General features: G+C 41.5%; 10 protein-coding genes across 10 annotated transcripts, besides 13 other annotated features; 1 reads left to right on the top strand and 9 right to left on the bottom strand.

Moving 5' to 3' along the window:
- Positions 1 to 164: 164 nt before the first annotated feature.
- On the bottom strand, positions 165 to 1,088 carry TB927.1.1300 (hypothetical protein, conserved; the record flags this gene model as incomplete). Its single annotated transcript, XM_001218831.1, has 1 exon — positions 165 to 1,088. The coding sequence occupies one exon, from the start codon at positions 1,086 to 1,088 to the stop codon at positions 165 to 167; it is 924 nt and encodes a 307-aa protein (XP_001218832.1).
- Positions 435 to 494: a sequence feature (2 probable transmembrane helices predicted for Tb927.1.1300 by TMHMM2.0 at aa 130-152 and 199-218).
- Positions 633 to 701: a sequence feature (2 probable transmembrane helices predicted for Tb927.1.1300 by TMHMM2.0 at aa 130-152 and 199-218).
- Positions 1,089 to 1,409: 321 nt separating the features above from the next.
- TB927.1.1290 (hypothetical protein, unlikely) lies at positions 1,410 to 1,733 on the bottom strand (the record flags this gene model as incomplete). Its single annotated transcript, XM_001218830.1, has 1 exon — positions 1,410 to 1,733. The coding sequence occupies one exon, from the start codon at positions 1,731 to 1,733 to the stop codon at positions 1,410 to 1,412; it is 324 nt and encodes a 107-aa protein (XP_001218831.1).
- Positions 1,443 to 1,511: a sequence feature (2 probable transmembrane helices predicted for Tb927.1.1290 by TMHMM2.0 at aa 43-65 and 75-97).
- Positions 1,539 to 1,607: a sequence feature (2 probable transmembrane helices predicted for Tb927.1.1290 by TMHMM2.0 at aa 43-65 and 75-97).
- Positions 1,734 to 2,692: 959 nt separating the features above from the next.
- On the bottom strand, positions 2,693 to 3,124 carry TB927.1.1280 (hypothetical protein, unlikely; the record flags this gene model as incomplete). The annotated part of the gene is made up of 1 exon (XM_001218829.1): positions 2,693 to 3,124. The coding sequence occupies one exon, from the start codon at positions 3,122 to 3,124 to the stop codon at positions 2,693 to 2,695; it is 432 nt and encodes a 143-aa protein (XP_001218830.1).
- Positions 2,909 to 2,977: a sequence feature (2 probable transmembrane helices predicted for Tb927.1.1280 by TMHMM2.0 at aa 15-37 and 50-72).
- Positions 2,986 to 3,124: a sequence feature (Signal anchor predicted for Tb927.1.1280 by SignalP 2.0 HMM (Signal peptide probabilty 0.001, signal anchor probability 0.999) with cleavage site probability 0.000 between residues 47 and 48).
- Positions 3,014 to 3,082: a sequence feature (2 probable transmembrane helices predicted for Tb927.1.1280 by TMHMM2.0 at aa 15-37 and 50-72).
- A 73-nt stretch (positions 3,125 to 3,197) lies between the features above and the next one.
- TB927.1.1270 (homocysteine S-methyltransferase, putative) lies at positions 3,198 to 4,499 on the bottom strand (the record flags this gene model as incomplete). Its single annotated transcript, XM_001218828.1, has 1 exon — positions 3,198 to 4,499. One exon carries the CDS (start codon positions 4,497 to 4,499, stop codon positions 3,198 to 3,200), a length of 1,302 nt encoding a protein of 433 aa, XP_001218829.1.
- Positions 4,500 to 5,005: 506 nt separating this feature from the next.
- Positions 5,006 to 5,165: a sequence feature (Signal anchor predicted for Tb927.1.1260 by SignalP 2.0 HMM (Signal peptide probabilty 0.001, signal anchor probability 0.967) with cleavage site probability 0.001 between residues 52 and 53).
- Positions 5,006 to 5,500, top strand: TB927.1.1260 (hypothetical protein, unlikely; the record flags this gene model as incomplete). Its single annotated transcript, XM_001218827.1, has 1 exon — positions 5,006 to 5,500. The coding sequence occupies one exon, from the start codon at positions 5,006 to 5,008 to the stop codon at positions 5,498 to 5,500; it is 495 nt and encodes a 164-aa protein (XP_001218828.1).
- Positions 5,114 to 5,182: a sequence feature (2 probable transmembrane helices predicted for Tb927.1.1260 by TMHMM2.0 at aa 37-59 and 129-151).
- Positions 5,390 to 5,458: a sequence feature (2 probable transmembrane helices predicted for Tb927.1.1260 by TMHMM2.0 at aa 37-59 and 129-151).
- A 1,172-nt stretch (positions 5,501 to 6,672) lies between the features above and the next one.
- TB927.1.1250 (hypothetical protein, unlikely) lies at positions 6,673 to 6,984 on the bottom strand (the record flags this gene model as incomplete). The annotated part of the gene is made up of 1 exon (XM_001218826.1): positions 6,673 to 6,984. The coding sequence occupies one exon, from the start codon at positions 6,982 to 6,984 to the stop codon at positions 6,673 to 6,675; it is 312 nt and encodes a 103-aa protein (XP_001218827.1).
- Positions 6,733 to 6,738: a sequence feature (GPI-Anchor Signal predicted for Tb927.1.1250 by DGPI v2.04 with cleavage site probability 0.25800002 near 83).
- Positions 6,933 to 6,984: a sequence feature (Signal peptide predicted for Tb927.1.1250 by SignalP 2.0 HMM (Signal peptide probabilty 0.973, signal anchor probability 0.002) with cleavage site probability 0.467 between residues 18 and 19).
- A 143-nt stretch (positions 6,985 to 7,127) lies between these two features.
- TB927.1.1240 (cytidine triphosphate synthase, putative) lies at positions 7,128 to 8,897 on the bottom strand (the record flags this gene model as incomplete). The annotated part of the gene is made up of 1 exon (XM_001218825.1): positions 7,128 to 8,897. One exon carries the CDS (start codon positions 8,895 to 8,897, stop codon positions 7,128 to 7,130), a length of 1,770 nt encoding a protein of 589 aa, XP_001218826.1.
- TB927.1.1230 (chaperone protein DNAJ, putative) lies at positions 10,081 to 11,523 on the bottom strand (the record flags this gene model as incomplete). The annotated part of the gene is made up of 1 exon (XM_001218824.1): positions 10,081 to 11,523. The coding sequence occupies one exon, from the start codon at positions 11,521 to 11,523 to the stop codon at positions 10,081 to 10,083; it is 1,443 nt and encodes a 480-aa protein (XP_001218825.1).
- Positions 11,463 to 11,523: a sequence feature (Signal peptide predicted for Tb927.1.1230 by SignalP 2.0 HMM (Signal peptide probabilty 0.673, signal anchor probability 0.001) with cleavage site probability 0.489 between residues 21 and 22).
- Positions 11,524 to 11,790: 267 nt separating this feature from the next.
- TB927.1.1220 (hypothetical protein, conserved) lies at positions 11,791 to 12,474 on the bottom strand (the record flags this gene model as incomplete). Its single annotated transcript, XM_001218823.1, has 1 exon — positions 11,791 to 12,474. The coding sequence occupies one exon, from the start codon at positions 12,472 to 12,474 to the stop codon at positions 11,791 to 11,793; it is 684 nt and encodes a 227-aa protein (XP_001218824.1).
- Positions 12,475 to 13,197: 723 nt separating this feature from the next.
- TB927.1.1210 (hypothetical protein, conserved) lies at positions 13,198 to 13,632 on the bottom strand (the record flags this gene model as incomplete). The annotated part of the gene is made up of 1 exon (XM_001218822.1): positions 13,198 to 13,632. The coding sequence occupies one exon, from the start codon at positions 13,630 to 13,632 to the stop codon at positions 13,198 to 13,200; it is 435 nt and encodes a 144-aa protein (XP_001218823.1).
- Positions 13,633 to 13,914: the final 282 nt, after the last annotated feature.

The following is a 13,914-nucleotide window of genomic DNA, read 5'->3' as shown; positions in this document are numbered from 1 at the left end:
GTAATAGTAATAGTAGCAGTAGCAGTATTAGTAGTAACAGTAACACAATCACAATCACAATTACAATATAGCTGCGACTTTGCATTTGATGGACAAGGTAGCCAGGGATTCCAACCACACATACGCGCACTCATAATTTTTCGCAACACTCTGCAGAAACTACACTACATGGTGCGTGAAAGTGATATTGGGCTCATGTTATCTTCCACTAAGTTCGCTCCAGACGACGTGGGAGAAATATTATGCAGTGACTTTGATTTGTTGGCAAACTGCAATCCATCCTCCCATGCGAGTGTCTCAACGTGCGTATGGTTTACAGCCAACGGTAACAGAGGAGCTGGCGAATACGCACCATTTGCCTGGACATGCCAACTTTTTTGTTTCCAAGCTTCCAAAGTGTCAATGCTCGCAGAATAATGCCTAAACAAACGGCGAATACTAAAAATAAGCAAACAAAGAATAACACAAACAACGAGCATCGTCACCTCCGCGTACACCCGATTTGTAACATCCATTCCGCCTGTAATACCCCATAAGAAAGGTTTCTCACGCGTTGCTACGTAAGAAGTGGCGGTGGTATTATTATTTTCAACTTTGTGTGCTGTTTTTCTCAAAATTCCCTCTAATGAGGGCACCATCGCCCACACACCAAAGGCGGTATCAAATAAAAATAAGAAAGCGCCACATATCGGCCGCACCGCATATTTTAGCGTCATATTCATTGCAGTCGCCAGTTGTGTTCCATTGAGCGCTAACATATCAATAGTAAGTTGACTCGCTTCAGCTACCGCTACCGCCCCATTAATGTCACCCGCTTGCATGAGAGCATTAATAGTCTCAATTGCGCCACGCACTGTTTCATCCTGTTCAATAACAAAATTAAACTCAAATGCGCATATACTTGATGATGTGTCCAAAAGTGAGTTTGAATGTAACGCCGATGTGTTCTCCTCCCTTTTTAATGATGTTGCGTTTTCAGTGGTACTTGAGGGCGATTCGAGAGGTGGAGTTGCTTCGTTCGGAACCGAGGGAGTTTCTCCCAATTTGTCGTTAGGTGGAAAGTAATTATCCGACACAATCTCTGTCATTGTTTTAATTTATTATTATTTTTTCTTTGCTTTGCAGCTACACGTATGGGAGGGGGGGAAAGAAATTGGCAACAACAGAGGCAACAACTAAAGACGGATGTAAATAATTTAAAAGTGGAAAAAAAAAAAGGGGAAAAGGGGAAAAAGAAGAAAAGGGAAAATGGAAAAGGAAAAGAATTGAGATGAATAGTCTTAAATCAGTGAAAATAATAACAACAAAATAATAATAATAACAAAAGGAAAAGGGATTTGAGGGAACATTTACTCATGTGGGTTTTGACGGTTTGTAAAATGCAAAGTTGCGAAACCAAAACTCGTGCCTCAGTGAAGGCAACTTTCATACGTGTCATCAGAAACTTGCAAAACATAAAATGATAAAAGAAAAAAAGAGAGAGAGAGAGGAAAGAGTGTGTAAAAAAGTGAAGAATTATTAATGGAAAAACCAAAAGTAAAGGGGGAAAAAAAATTGAAACATATCATCAAAACAACAGCGGTACTCTCGCCAATATTTCCACATAGAGACATTTGTGTTCTCCGTTTTATTGCTTTTGAAATGAATATTCCTACGAACCCTCTTTTCTTTTTTTCTTTTTTTTTCTTTTTCTTTTTTTTTTTTACACCCCCTAATGTCGCCAGCATTTTCATCTGTTGCTAAAAACACATGCACACAAATTCGGCACTCAAACATTCTATTGTATTTTCCCCTCACATTATTCTTATTTTTCCTCCACGTTGTTTTTTTTTTCCTTTTTTATACGTTATATATCTCTCCCCTCTTACTGATATAATAATATATCTATTATTTAATTCATTTTCCTCCGTTTTTTTCTTTTTTATTTTTGTTTTTGTTTTTGTGTGTGTGTGTGTGTGTCCGTGTGCTATGGAGGTTATAAATAATCTTTAAACAACATTTTCCCCTCCTTTTAAACATCATCCGTTCGATTTAAAAAGAAAAAAAAACAAATTATGAAACAAGATAAAGGGGGAAAAAATAAAAATAATAAAAGAAAAGAAAAAGAGAAATAACGGATGATAGTTTAGTAGGAAAATGGGGGAAATGGGAGGGGAATATAGAAATATATATATATTTATTTATGATTAGATATATTATTTAAACAGGGGAAAAAATTTGGTAATCACAGCACTAAAAAAAAAAAAGAAAGAAAGACGACAGGGTAAAAGAGAGTAAGTGATAACAACAATGACAACGATCACAAAAATGTTTAATAAACGTGTGTTTGTTTCGTTTGTCATTGGAACGTTAAATTAAATTCATGTCTGTGGTCAAACTTCACCACTGTGTGCTTTTTTTTTTTCAATTTACGTCTTTGTTTTTCTTCTCTTTAATATTAAAAAATCTCTTTGATTTTAAAAATCATCCCTCCGTTACGTGTGATTTTCTATCTTAACCGTCACCGGCGTTACAATAACCACTACAAACAAAACGAAACTAAACAATAAAAGTGAAAACACTTTCAAATTATCCTTCATCAAATAAATTCAGATAATAATCCCTTCCTCTTTTCTTTTTCTCTTGCAGCAAAACGATAAAAACGAAATGAAGGTGCCGGACCAAAAAAGAAAAAAACACTGGCCGCTGCACACTAAAAAGTAGCCGCTTTCACTTCAACATCATTTCTTTTTGTTGTTTCTATTCTGGCTTGAATTCTTGTGTTGATGTGTTTATTTCTTTGTTTATTTGTTTGATTGCTTCTGTTGTTGTATCCTCTTTTCCTTTTATTTTTCTTTCTTTGCTGCTTTTTTTTTTGAATTTTGGTTAATTCACTTACAACATTTTCACTTTCTTCTTTTTTCGTTGAGGAAAGGAAAGGAATAGAGAAAAAAGGAAAAAAGGAAAAAAGAAAAAAGAAAAAAGAAGGGAAATGAATGGGGGCTCTGTCACTAGTCATGAAAATCATAGCTCCACCCCAGAAAAAAAAAAGAAAAATGAGAAAAGATACGAAAAAGAAAAAGGAACAATATAAGAAAAACAATATTTGAAAAGGAAAAAAAAGGAAAAAAAATCGTAACTCCATACCTATAACGGAGAAACACCATGGTAAAGATAAGTGAGTGCTGTCAAATAACGAAAAATAAAAAAAAACAACCTCACACTAAACTGCGTATCATAGCAATATCTTCAGGAGTTGAACGACAACAACCGCCGCAGATGATAATATCGAAAAGCCAATCGTCCGCTTCGGGCCTTTGAAGCAGTAACTGATAGGCAAAAAAAGCAGCGGTGCGGACATCAGCTTCGCAACACAACATTAATCTCTGTAATGTTGTAAATGGTAATGTTTCCTTAGGGCTGGATGTTGGTGAATGTGAACCCCGTGGTAATTGACCGCCCCAATGCCATTCCCCCTCCTTGAAGTTTTCGCCAGAATTTGAATACAAAAATAGCGCTAGTGATGGGTCCGTCACCTTATGCTTTTTCTTTTTGAGAAAAGCACTTGCAACGACACTCGCTTCAAGAGGACTACAGCAGTTGGTTCCAAACCCAACCAGCTGCGGTAACTGAAGTTCCATTAGAGAATTAAACGCCTTCTCAAACGTATTGCCATCAATAAGACGGATGTTTGATTCCGCCGCCAGCCACCATTCATTCAAAGTGGCATCATCAACAGTCACGTCAGGACGCGGTTCCCGTAAACAAGAAATAAATGACAAACACACCGGTGCCGACCGAAGTGTCTCATCTTCCTTCTGATATTTCAGCCATGTAAATATTTCTATTGCTTCATTTAACAATGGAATTGTTTCAATCATGATGAAATCCACCTTCAAGTGGGCCTCCTTCTCATCCACATGGTTCACAAAGGCCATAAACCTTCCTACATAATAATCCCTGATGATGTCTTCATTAACCTCATATTCCCCGCGGTATTCCTGCGCATTCCCGAGTGAAGCTCCATATGATCCGAGACTACCACCAACCAACACCGGGCATTTTGATGCATCATCTCGTGGTCCATAAAAAAGTGGAGCAAACACATTTACGAATTCGCTCCTTTTGTTATTCATAACATGTTGAGCCCATACTTTTGCCTCTTTTGTTGCCGCCGCACGTTCAGGCGTGATGCCGTCGCACAAAACACGGACGGCGGTGTTTACCACTTCATTCATGGTTACTCCCGCCTGAGCACATCCAGCGGCGTGCATTTGATAAGTATTTGTTAAAATAACATCGGCCCCCACATCCAAGTAGGATTTATGAACGTAACGAACTATTTCTTCATCCGTGATAAGTGCAGATGTTGACCACATGGAACCCATTTTAGATGGATCCAAACCACATCTTTCCACCAATGTCCCCACAGCTCCATCCATCGTAAAGAAATGTTGAAACTTCTTGGATTTCTCAAATATCGAGCCGGTTTCCCCCGTAGGGCAACTAATGTCCTTCATTTTGTCTTTATTGTTTATTATTAGTAGTATTATTATTATTATTTTAAAAAGAGAAATGAGGGGGAGAAAGGAGAAAGAAAAAGGATAAAAATGAAATAAAAGCAGTCAGGCGGACAGTCTCCACAAGGAGGAGGGGGGTGTTATTTTTTTTTAAAAAAAAACGAAACAAAAACAAAGAAAAAGAAATTAAATTAAATTAAAATAAAACGATCCGTTAGCGATGTACCACTGAACCACAAGCTTTTGTTTTTTTGTTTTTTTTTTAATAGAGGGAATTATCTTTGGCCAAGAAGTAAAAGAAGGAAGGGAAAACGGAAACAATAATAATTTCTTTTTCCCCTTTTCTCTTTCTTTTTTATTTGTTTAAAAAAACACAAAGAGACACACAAACGCACAAACACATACAAAGAAAAATAAAAAAGAACAAAAAGAAAAAAGTAGAAAAAAAAAAGATAACTTCAGCGACATGAGTACCCCGCACAGGTGCGATTTGAAAAATTTCGCCAATGGTGTCCCTCAGATGCTTCGCTTTCTTCGACAAGTGTTACGGCATGTATCGAATATCTTCTTTTTTTGAAAATAAAAAAAAATTCTATAGTTCGTTAATGGACTTTATTTTTATTTTTTATTTTTTTTTTGTTGCGTTATCAACAATCAATACGATTCCCCATCCTCCTCTTTCCCTCACCCCTAAAATAATTAAAAAAAGGAAAAAAAAGAGAAAAAAAGGAGGAACATACGCGCGAGTATGTTGTGGGAAAAGAGATGAGGAATGGCGGGGAAAAGGGGGAAAGGAGGGAAAAATAATTAAAAAAGGAAAAAAAAAGAAGAGAAAAACAGAAGAGAAAAACAGACAAAAAGCAGCCGACCGTAACGTGACGTCCCTCCACATTCATTCCCCCTTATTTTTGCTTCTTTTCTTTTTCTTTCTTTCTTTCAATAATATTTATTTCTTACTCAAGCGCTCTTTCCCTTCAGCACATCCGCATCTGGGCCATTAGTTACTTGCGTAACCCCCCTCATCATCATCATAATAATAATAATAGTAACAATAATTACGTAGCCTGCCATTCATGCACTACACCAATTCAATAACCTTATTAAACACAACTGTGCTGGATGATTCAATTCGTCATTTTGTTCTTGTGTGTGCTTATGTGTAAATTTGCTCAAGTTTTCATTTAAAAGTCCGCATGTCGGTATATATATATTTTTATTTTCCCCTCTTTCTCTTTCTCTTTCTCTTTCTCCTCCTCCTCTTTATTTTGGTACTCATAATCACGTGTTGAAGCGAAGAAATATATATATATATATATATATATATATATACACAAACACAAACACATGCACAAAAGGAATGTTAATCTCACAGTCTTTTACTAATTGTGTAAAGCAGCTTGGGAACCATAGCGGTTAGCAGTTGGTGATATCGGTTTCAGTTTGAAGTGAGACGAATACTGTTATTAAAATAATAATAATTATTATTGCTATTATCGTTATTAGACTCTTTTTTTTTTCTCTTTTACTTCCCCTTCATGGATATATATATATATATATATATATTATATACAGATGTAGTTACCACCAAAGAAGAAAACGAAAACGACAAAAGAGGAGGAGGAAGAGGCGCGCGCCAAATATCCACATTGGTGTCGAAAGCGGCACCTTTTTTTTTTTCAAAAAAAAAAAAGCCCTTCTCCACACTTCACACAAAAACTTTCTTTTAAAAAAAAAATTCTCTTTTTCCTCTTCTTTACTATTCTCAAATATATATATATATATATTTATATATCTTCCAGCCCTTTTTTTTTGTTTCCCGGAGAGTTTCGCATCCCGCAGCGGTGTCAAATCGCCTCTTCTTCTTCCATTCATATTGTGAGTTTTTATTGTAGAAGTTTCATTGTCATGAGTTATACAAATTTCAGAACGGCACGCAGGTCCCAACAAGAGGAGAAAATAAAAGCAAAAGCAGAAAAAAAAAAAAAGGAGAACACATGAAACTTTTTTGTTGTTTTGTTGTTTTTTTTTTTCACCCCTCACTTCTTTACTTGAAGTTTTCTTGCGGAAAGCAACCCGCCTCCACGGAAAGAAAAACAAAAACAAAAAACCGGCTACGAGTAAAAAAAAAGGGGGAAAAAAAAGTGGTATGTGTAATAGCGTTCATATTGTTCCTTTACAACGAGCAGCACATTCCGTAACGTAGTTCCTCCACCACCTCCACCAGACCAATGGCCCTGCTGTGACACCTAAAATGTTTTTTTCTTTTTTCTTTTTTCTTTTTTCTTTTCTTTTCTTTTTTCTTTTCTTTTTTCATTGGTCTGACGAATTGAATTAATCGGTTTATGTTAACGTTCAAGAGGAAGTCATGGCCGTCCCGATTAATTTGTTCTCCTCCACTAACCTCATTTCTAGCGTGAATACGAAGCGTATCACTTGTTACACACACACACATACACACACATATATACACTAGACTCGTTTTCATCTCCGTATCCAAACACAGCGCATCTTAACAACAACAAAACTCCTTTTTTTTTTCCCTCCTCCTCCTCCCCCCTCCCTCATTTCTCTCTTTTTTATCCACGAATATATTTAATTTTCTGTTCCTTATTGAAGCCACAACTCCCTTTACGCCTGTTTCAACCGGCGTTGAGAACACTTTTGCGGCCAGACGTAATCCTTCTTGGCTGCTGCTGCCATAAACGACAAATATGTTGGCGCGGGATCCATTGGGGTTGAAATAAACTCAGGGTGAAATTGCACTGCGAGAAAAAAGCGTAACGACGGATTCTCCACAGCCTCAACACGACAGCGAGAGGAAAATGTGGGGTCCGTCACGGCACTGATGCAAAGCCCAGCCTTACGCAAATCTTCAAAGTAAGCGGTGTTTACTTCATAACGGTGGCGGTGTCGCTCAACAACAATGTTTGATTTCGAGTAAATCTTAGCCATGATGGATGACTTCTCAACGATGTGAACATCACAAGCGCCGAGGTGCATGTTGGCACCCATTTTGTTACGATCACAATCCATGATGCGAACCACCTGATGGGTGCTTTCTTTGTTGAACTCTTCACTATTGGCATCTGACCAACCCACTACATTGCGGCTGAGTTCAATAACTGCTACTTGCATGCCAAGACACACACCAAAATAAGGAATATTGTTCATGCGAGCTACTTGAGCAGCAGCACACTTGCCGTCCACTCCCCGATTACCAAAACCACCCGGAACAAATATGCCGTCACAACCGAGAAGTGCTTTTCGAGCCTCATCCGCATTAGGACCCTCAAGTTCCTCGGAGTCTACGTAAAGAATGTCAAGACGCACTTGCAGGGCAATTTGGCAGTGTTCAAAGCATTGAAGAACTGAAAAGTACGTATCCCCGGCGTCCTGCAAGTACTTTCCAACGAAGGCAATACGCACAGTTGGGTTACTCATGTTGCGAAGGATCTTAACGTAAGTTTTGTATGTGTCAATACGAGGCACATCGGTGGCTGGTGTCCTCTTCACAAGTCTGAGCTTTTCAACCAGCCGATCAACCAAGCCATCCTTAGTAAAAACAACGGGAACCTCATAGAGGCAACTCACATTCGGGGCAGACACGATATCACCAGATCGCACTCCACACAAATTGCTCAGCTTCTCCTTCGCATCAGGAGTCAGTCGGTTTTCACTTCGGCATATCAAAATATCGGGTTGTAGCCCCATAGAGAGAAGAGTGCGCGTGCTGTGTTGAGTTGGTTTTGTCTTCTGTGATCCGCCAAACACCGGTAGGTATGTCGTGTGCATTAAACAAAATTCATCCGGCCCCACTAAGCAGCGAAGCCGACGCAACGCCTCAACAAAGGGTTGAGACTCCATATCACCCACTGTACCACCAAGCTCAATCATGCATATTTCAGGTTGGGCACCACTTTCATCAACTGGGCTCTGAGATACTCTAAAAATGGACTCAACGACATCATTTGTGAAATGCGGAACCAACTGCACGGTTTTACCCAAGAAACCCCCTTGACGTTCCTTGTTTATGAGTTTCTGGTAGACCTTACCGGTCGTGATGTTGTGCTCACGCCGCAACTGAACAGACATCCAACGCTCATAGTTTCCAAGATCGAGATCTACTTCCCCTCCGTCATCAAGAACATATACTTCACCATGTTCGTAGGGGCTCATAAGCCCCGCATCCATATTAATGTAGGGATCAATTTTTATACTGCACACCTGATATCCTTCAGCGCGCAGAAGTGCTCCTGTAGCTGATGTTGTTACTCCCTTTCCAAGGGAACTGCATACCCCACCAGTAACCACAATGTACTTGCAAGCACCCGTCCCACTCACCGGGCGTAGTTCTGGTGACGGAAGCATATACGCTTTCGCAGTTGCACTGCCTTCCATACGTCCCCCACCCTCCTCGTCTACCGTTTTAACTCAACCGAGTGATGTTTCGGCGTGTCTGTTATTGGCCGTCAGCGTGTTTGCGTCAGTATTTTGAGGATAACAAACGGATGCCAACGCAACAACAACCAAAAAAAAAAAAAGAGGGGATGCAAGAACTATGAGCAAGAATGGAAAAAGAAAACATACAGACAAAAGAAAGAACACGCAACAACCTTCAGCACAACGAAGCTGTGATGCTGGCCCCCTTTAGCGGTTTTTTGTGGTTTTTTTCTTTTTTGGCTCTGTAGCAAAAAAAAAAGGGGGGGAAGCATTCTTTTTTTAAAAAAATCCTGACAGTTCAAAGCCAGAGAAAAGGGCAGCAAATACGAAAGACAGCGTAAAAGCAAGCACTTTTCCTCGAGCAACTTTCGTCCTAGCCACCGGCTGTGCTAGATACCAAAGCGAATAGAATCAAACAGTATACACAACTGTACTCCAATACGGAAAGTAACACAACTCACCGCGCTCTCGGGTACCTTAATTAGGATGGCCTCGCACTAAATTCGGCATGGCTTCCCACTCAACGCGCCCTTCACTCTCATAGCAAAAGACAATTGTGCCAACACAGAGATCTGAGTTCCGCATATCCAAAATGATATGTCTTCGTTGTAGAACCGGTACATCATGTATTTATTTTTTTTGTTTTATTCTCCCTACAATTTCAATCGTGGTACCAAATACCAGGTTTTTAATCTTGTATTTTTCTCGCTTGCAAGCTTACCTCTGTTTTCATTACCTACCAATCATCCAATGCGGTAAAGACAGCGGGGAAGATTAATAAGGGAAAGAAGGACTAAAAGTACGTGCAGCTGCAACTGCTTCGAGTGCAAGCACAAAGACGATGAGGATTAGAGGAGGGGGGTGAACAGAAACTTCACAGAGAAAGGAAAGGGGAAAACATTTTATGTTGACCCTATACAAAAAGAAAAAAAACAGACACAAACACAAACACACACACACACATATATATATACATATATGTGTGTGTTCTGTCACCGTTATTCGATTGAACTTTCATATGTGTGAACGCGTAATAAAATGAGGGCGCTGCACCCGCATTCAACTATGAGCTCACGGTAGGGCCATGGCACATCTCATATGAAATCGTATTGGCAGCTGCTCCATACCACAATCCCATCCCTTACGTACCCGGCAGCCAGTGCCGAAACCGCCTCTTCAGGGCAGTTGGTGTGATATCATCCACACCTTCAGCACCATTGCCATCCTGTTCAACAACAAATTGTTCGAGAGCGCTCCTCTGCGCCCCAGTTAATTCCTCACCCTTAGGAATAACGACAAGTAAATGTATGTAGAGATCACCACGTTGCTGTTGCTCCTGTTTAGAAGCTGAACTGTCCGTATCAATCCCCTCTTCAGCATTGGTGAGGACTCCGCTACCGTCGAGTGTAACACCCCTTCCACTAAGCCTTATTTGTTGCCCATTTCTTACACATGGTGGCACCCGTGTGCAAAAAGGCCCGTGAAGCAGAGGCACAGACACCATACCACCCAATAATGCCGTAGATAAAGTAATGGGCAGCACCATGTGTAGGTCTAGACCATCACGGTGAAAGACGCGGTGTTCCTGAACTAACACAGTCACAATAAGATCACCTGCCACACCGCCACGCACACCATCATGTCCCATACCACGAAGGCGACACGCTGTCATATTTGTGGTTCCGGGGCGGATATCAACTGGAACCTGAACCGTGTGCCCGGGCACAACACCGGCTCCTCGGCACCCGCTACACTTCGGAGGAGGTGTCACTCCGTCGCCATTACAATACGTGCATGAGCGCTCAATATGATACGTGGCGCTTGGAAGGTGCGTGGAGCCGCGACCACGACACTGTGGGCATTTCCGAGGGCGTTTGAGCACCATTCGCCCATTACCACTACACCGCTGGCATGAAACATTTTTTTCATAGACAGCCGTCTTGGTACAGCCGAGAACACTTTCATCGAATGAGATGCGCAACATAAAATTAATACCCGCACCATTTATGGCGGCTCGGGCTTCAGGAGCGTTATATGGACGAGCGTCGGTTGAGCAACCGGTGTTACCTATCACTGAATTATACTGACCAGTAAAGTCACTGAAGGATCGCTGTTTATCCGACGATGACCGGGAAGAGGGGCTCATAGCGGCTCTTGAGATGGCGTGATCAACAAAGTTAAACGACTGATGTTCAGGGTTAAAGTTAGCGGCAACCTGGCCGCCGTCCACAAGAAGATGAAGTGAGGCATCTGGAGAGGCGTAGTGATGCGCAGCGTATTGCACACGAAAGCGATCATTGGAAAGCAACTGATACGCCTCTCTAAGTTTTTCCAGTTTGGCTGCGTCGCTCTTGTCATTTTGAGGGTCTTTCAGCTTCATTGCTTCACGCATAAACCCCTGCCGCAGTTCCGCACGGGTCCGGCGTATGCGATGCGCCTCATTGTCACCAGCAAAGCCCAGCAGTGCAAAAAGCGAATCCACCTCGCGATCGTTACCACGTTGTATGACGTTGAAGCACCGCCGCTGAATTTTCGGGACAAATAAAAGAGATGGTGGCGCCAGCGCCAATGTAATGCCTCGCATAAACGGCTCCCACCGCAAAGCAAGGATGAAAATACGGCTATCACGCAAAACAAAAACAGAAGTAAAAATTTTTTAAAAAAGGACTAAATGAGATCACTTAGACTGAGCAAAAAAAAAAAAACATGCTCACAGCATGTTCATTTCAGAAGCCCATTCAGGAATTAAGTTTCTAAATTTTTAAAAATGTAACCACGCGGATATGATCATTATTCTCATCTCCCCACCAGTATTTACCTGCACCACAAACTCGCCCTCCCTCCTGCAATCTCATTCATCCAAATCAAACTCCTGCTCGTCCAAGTCGTCTTCATCTACCGGTTCAAAAGCGTCCAAATCAACATCTTGTTCGGTATCCGAGCCACAAAACAGGTCCCACTCCGTGTTCCTAAGCGCCGCATCCCACAACTGTCTACCTGTCAGCTTTCCACTAACTTTCTTTTCATTAGCTTCACGCTCCCGCAATCTCTCGGCTCTGCGTTTTTGACTCCATTCCTCGAAGAGCTCGCGTGTAACGGCGTTACCAATTCGAATGGTCGGGTCCTGAACAACCGCGGTACCGGCTGCGTTTCCAAGCGCCTCGCCCCTTTTTTGCAACTCTGCCTTTTCATCTCCCTCTGCAAACTCTGTCAAATACTCTTGGGCTTTTTGAAGTACAGAGATAATACTATGCATACCTATCTGCTCTTCACAGAGTTCCATTATTTCCTTTAAAAGTGGAGCAGTGGGCATACGACGATTTTTGGCGAAATGTTCCAGCCGTACAGTCGGTGCCATTGTTTCGGGATAGTCATCAGACTCGTATACAACAGTGACGCGTAACTCCGGCGGCTCATCTTCCGTAGCTGAGAGAACGACCGAATATGTTGGAGGGTCTTCACTGCAAAGAGTGAAGGAATCATACATGCCTTGCACCATATCCATTTCCATCTGTTGCATCTCAGTGGCCGGCATCTTGTCAAAATGGTGACTAACTTCTCAATACAGTATTATGTATACTTATTTATTGTATTTATTCCCGTTTATCTGGATATGTATTGCTACAGACGCGTGTGAATGCCCCTGTACACTCAGCGCTGGGGAATTAATAACAGTGACTCCAGCCCGTCGACCTCAAGTCGGTTTCGACCACCCCCCTCAAACGCGCTCTACAGTCTGTCCTTCCAAGGCAATAGAAAAGGGGAAGTAAACAAAAAGTTTAATAGTTACTCCCCCTCTCCCCCCTCCCCCCCCAAAAAAAAGCAAAAGGGGAATAACCGATAACCGGTCTTATTATATTTTTTTTTGTTTATTTTAAATACACTTTTCGGTTATACTTCAAGCTTTTACGTCTCGCATACACTTCCTCACGCTGCTTTAAATGGACCGGGGTTAATCGCGTAGACGCACCGTTCGGGTGAAGTATCACAAACCATGTGCAAGGAGGAGGGAAACAAACGTCCACCAAAAAGGCAAAAGTGCAGCAGCAGCAGCAGCCGTATCACACCTTTTTTTTTTCAGTGACACAACTGATGTAATTGCACCATAAGCTGGCAAACAAACAACAAAAGGTACCAACGAACCAAACATGCAAAAAAAAAAAAGTAACTGGGGCCTCCCGCCCACGCCACCCAAACGACATGTCAAAAACTGTAACGTGTGAAGGATAAAACAACACATGGACGCCACCTCATACATTTACTTCATTCTTGCACGCCCCGTAATCCACGCCTCATCCCACTTATCACGTTCATCGAGGTAATGCTGAAAGCTTCCTTTTGTAGATGTCACCTCATGACGTAGCTTAGGATTCCCAGGTGGTATCCACAACATCATGTTCGTTTCCTCATTTCGTGCGTACACCTTCAAGCCGCCTTTAATACTCGTCTCCTCCGTGTGGGCGTCCATCACCGTTCCGATAAGCCGCACTGGACGCGGGTTATACTCAAAATTGCATGTCACTGGTGCACCCAATATTTGTTCCTTCGTATATTTCCACGGTCGCATACGCCCTTCACGTACGGCCTCCATCGCAAGGGAACGTTGGACGCGGGCGATGGGAAGCCGTGAAAAGAAGGCGTTGGCCCGCGCTACAAAAAAATGGCGATTAGTACGCTCCCGTGTGTAACCCATCGTTTAATACGAACACGAACTCGCCCCGTTTATATATGTTAAAAACAGAAGGAGCTTCAGTGACGATAAAAATGGAGTAACTATAATAAAATCACCGAAGCGGGAGGGGTTGACAATACCGTGGATACGGATGTGCGAAATGGTCGCAGACAGTAATAAACCAGCGACCCAATGATCTCCCCTTTTCTCCCCTTCTTTTTTTTGAAAATATAGACGGTAAATTTCACCAACAAATGAAGTACAGCACAAAATGTAAAAAAAAAAAGACAGTATAAGAGTGGA

Source organism: Trypanosoma brucei, chromosome 1 (genome assembly GCF_000002445.2).
Source record: "Trypanosoma brucei brucei TREU927 chromosome 1, complete sequence".
Taxonomy (NCBI): Eukaryota; Euglenozoa; class Kinetoplastea; order Trypanosomatida; family Trypanosomatidae; genus Trypanosoma; species Trypanosoma brucei.
The sequence above is the reverse complement of the archived record's forward strand: the minus strand, read 5'-3'. Positions and strand labels throughout refer to the sequence as shown.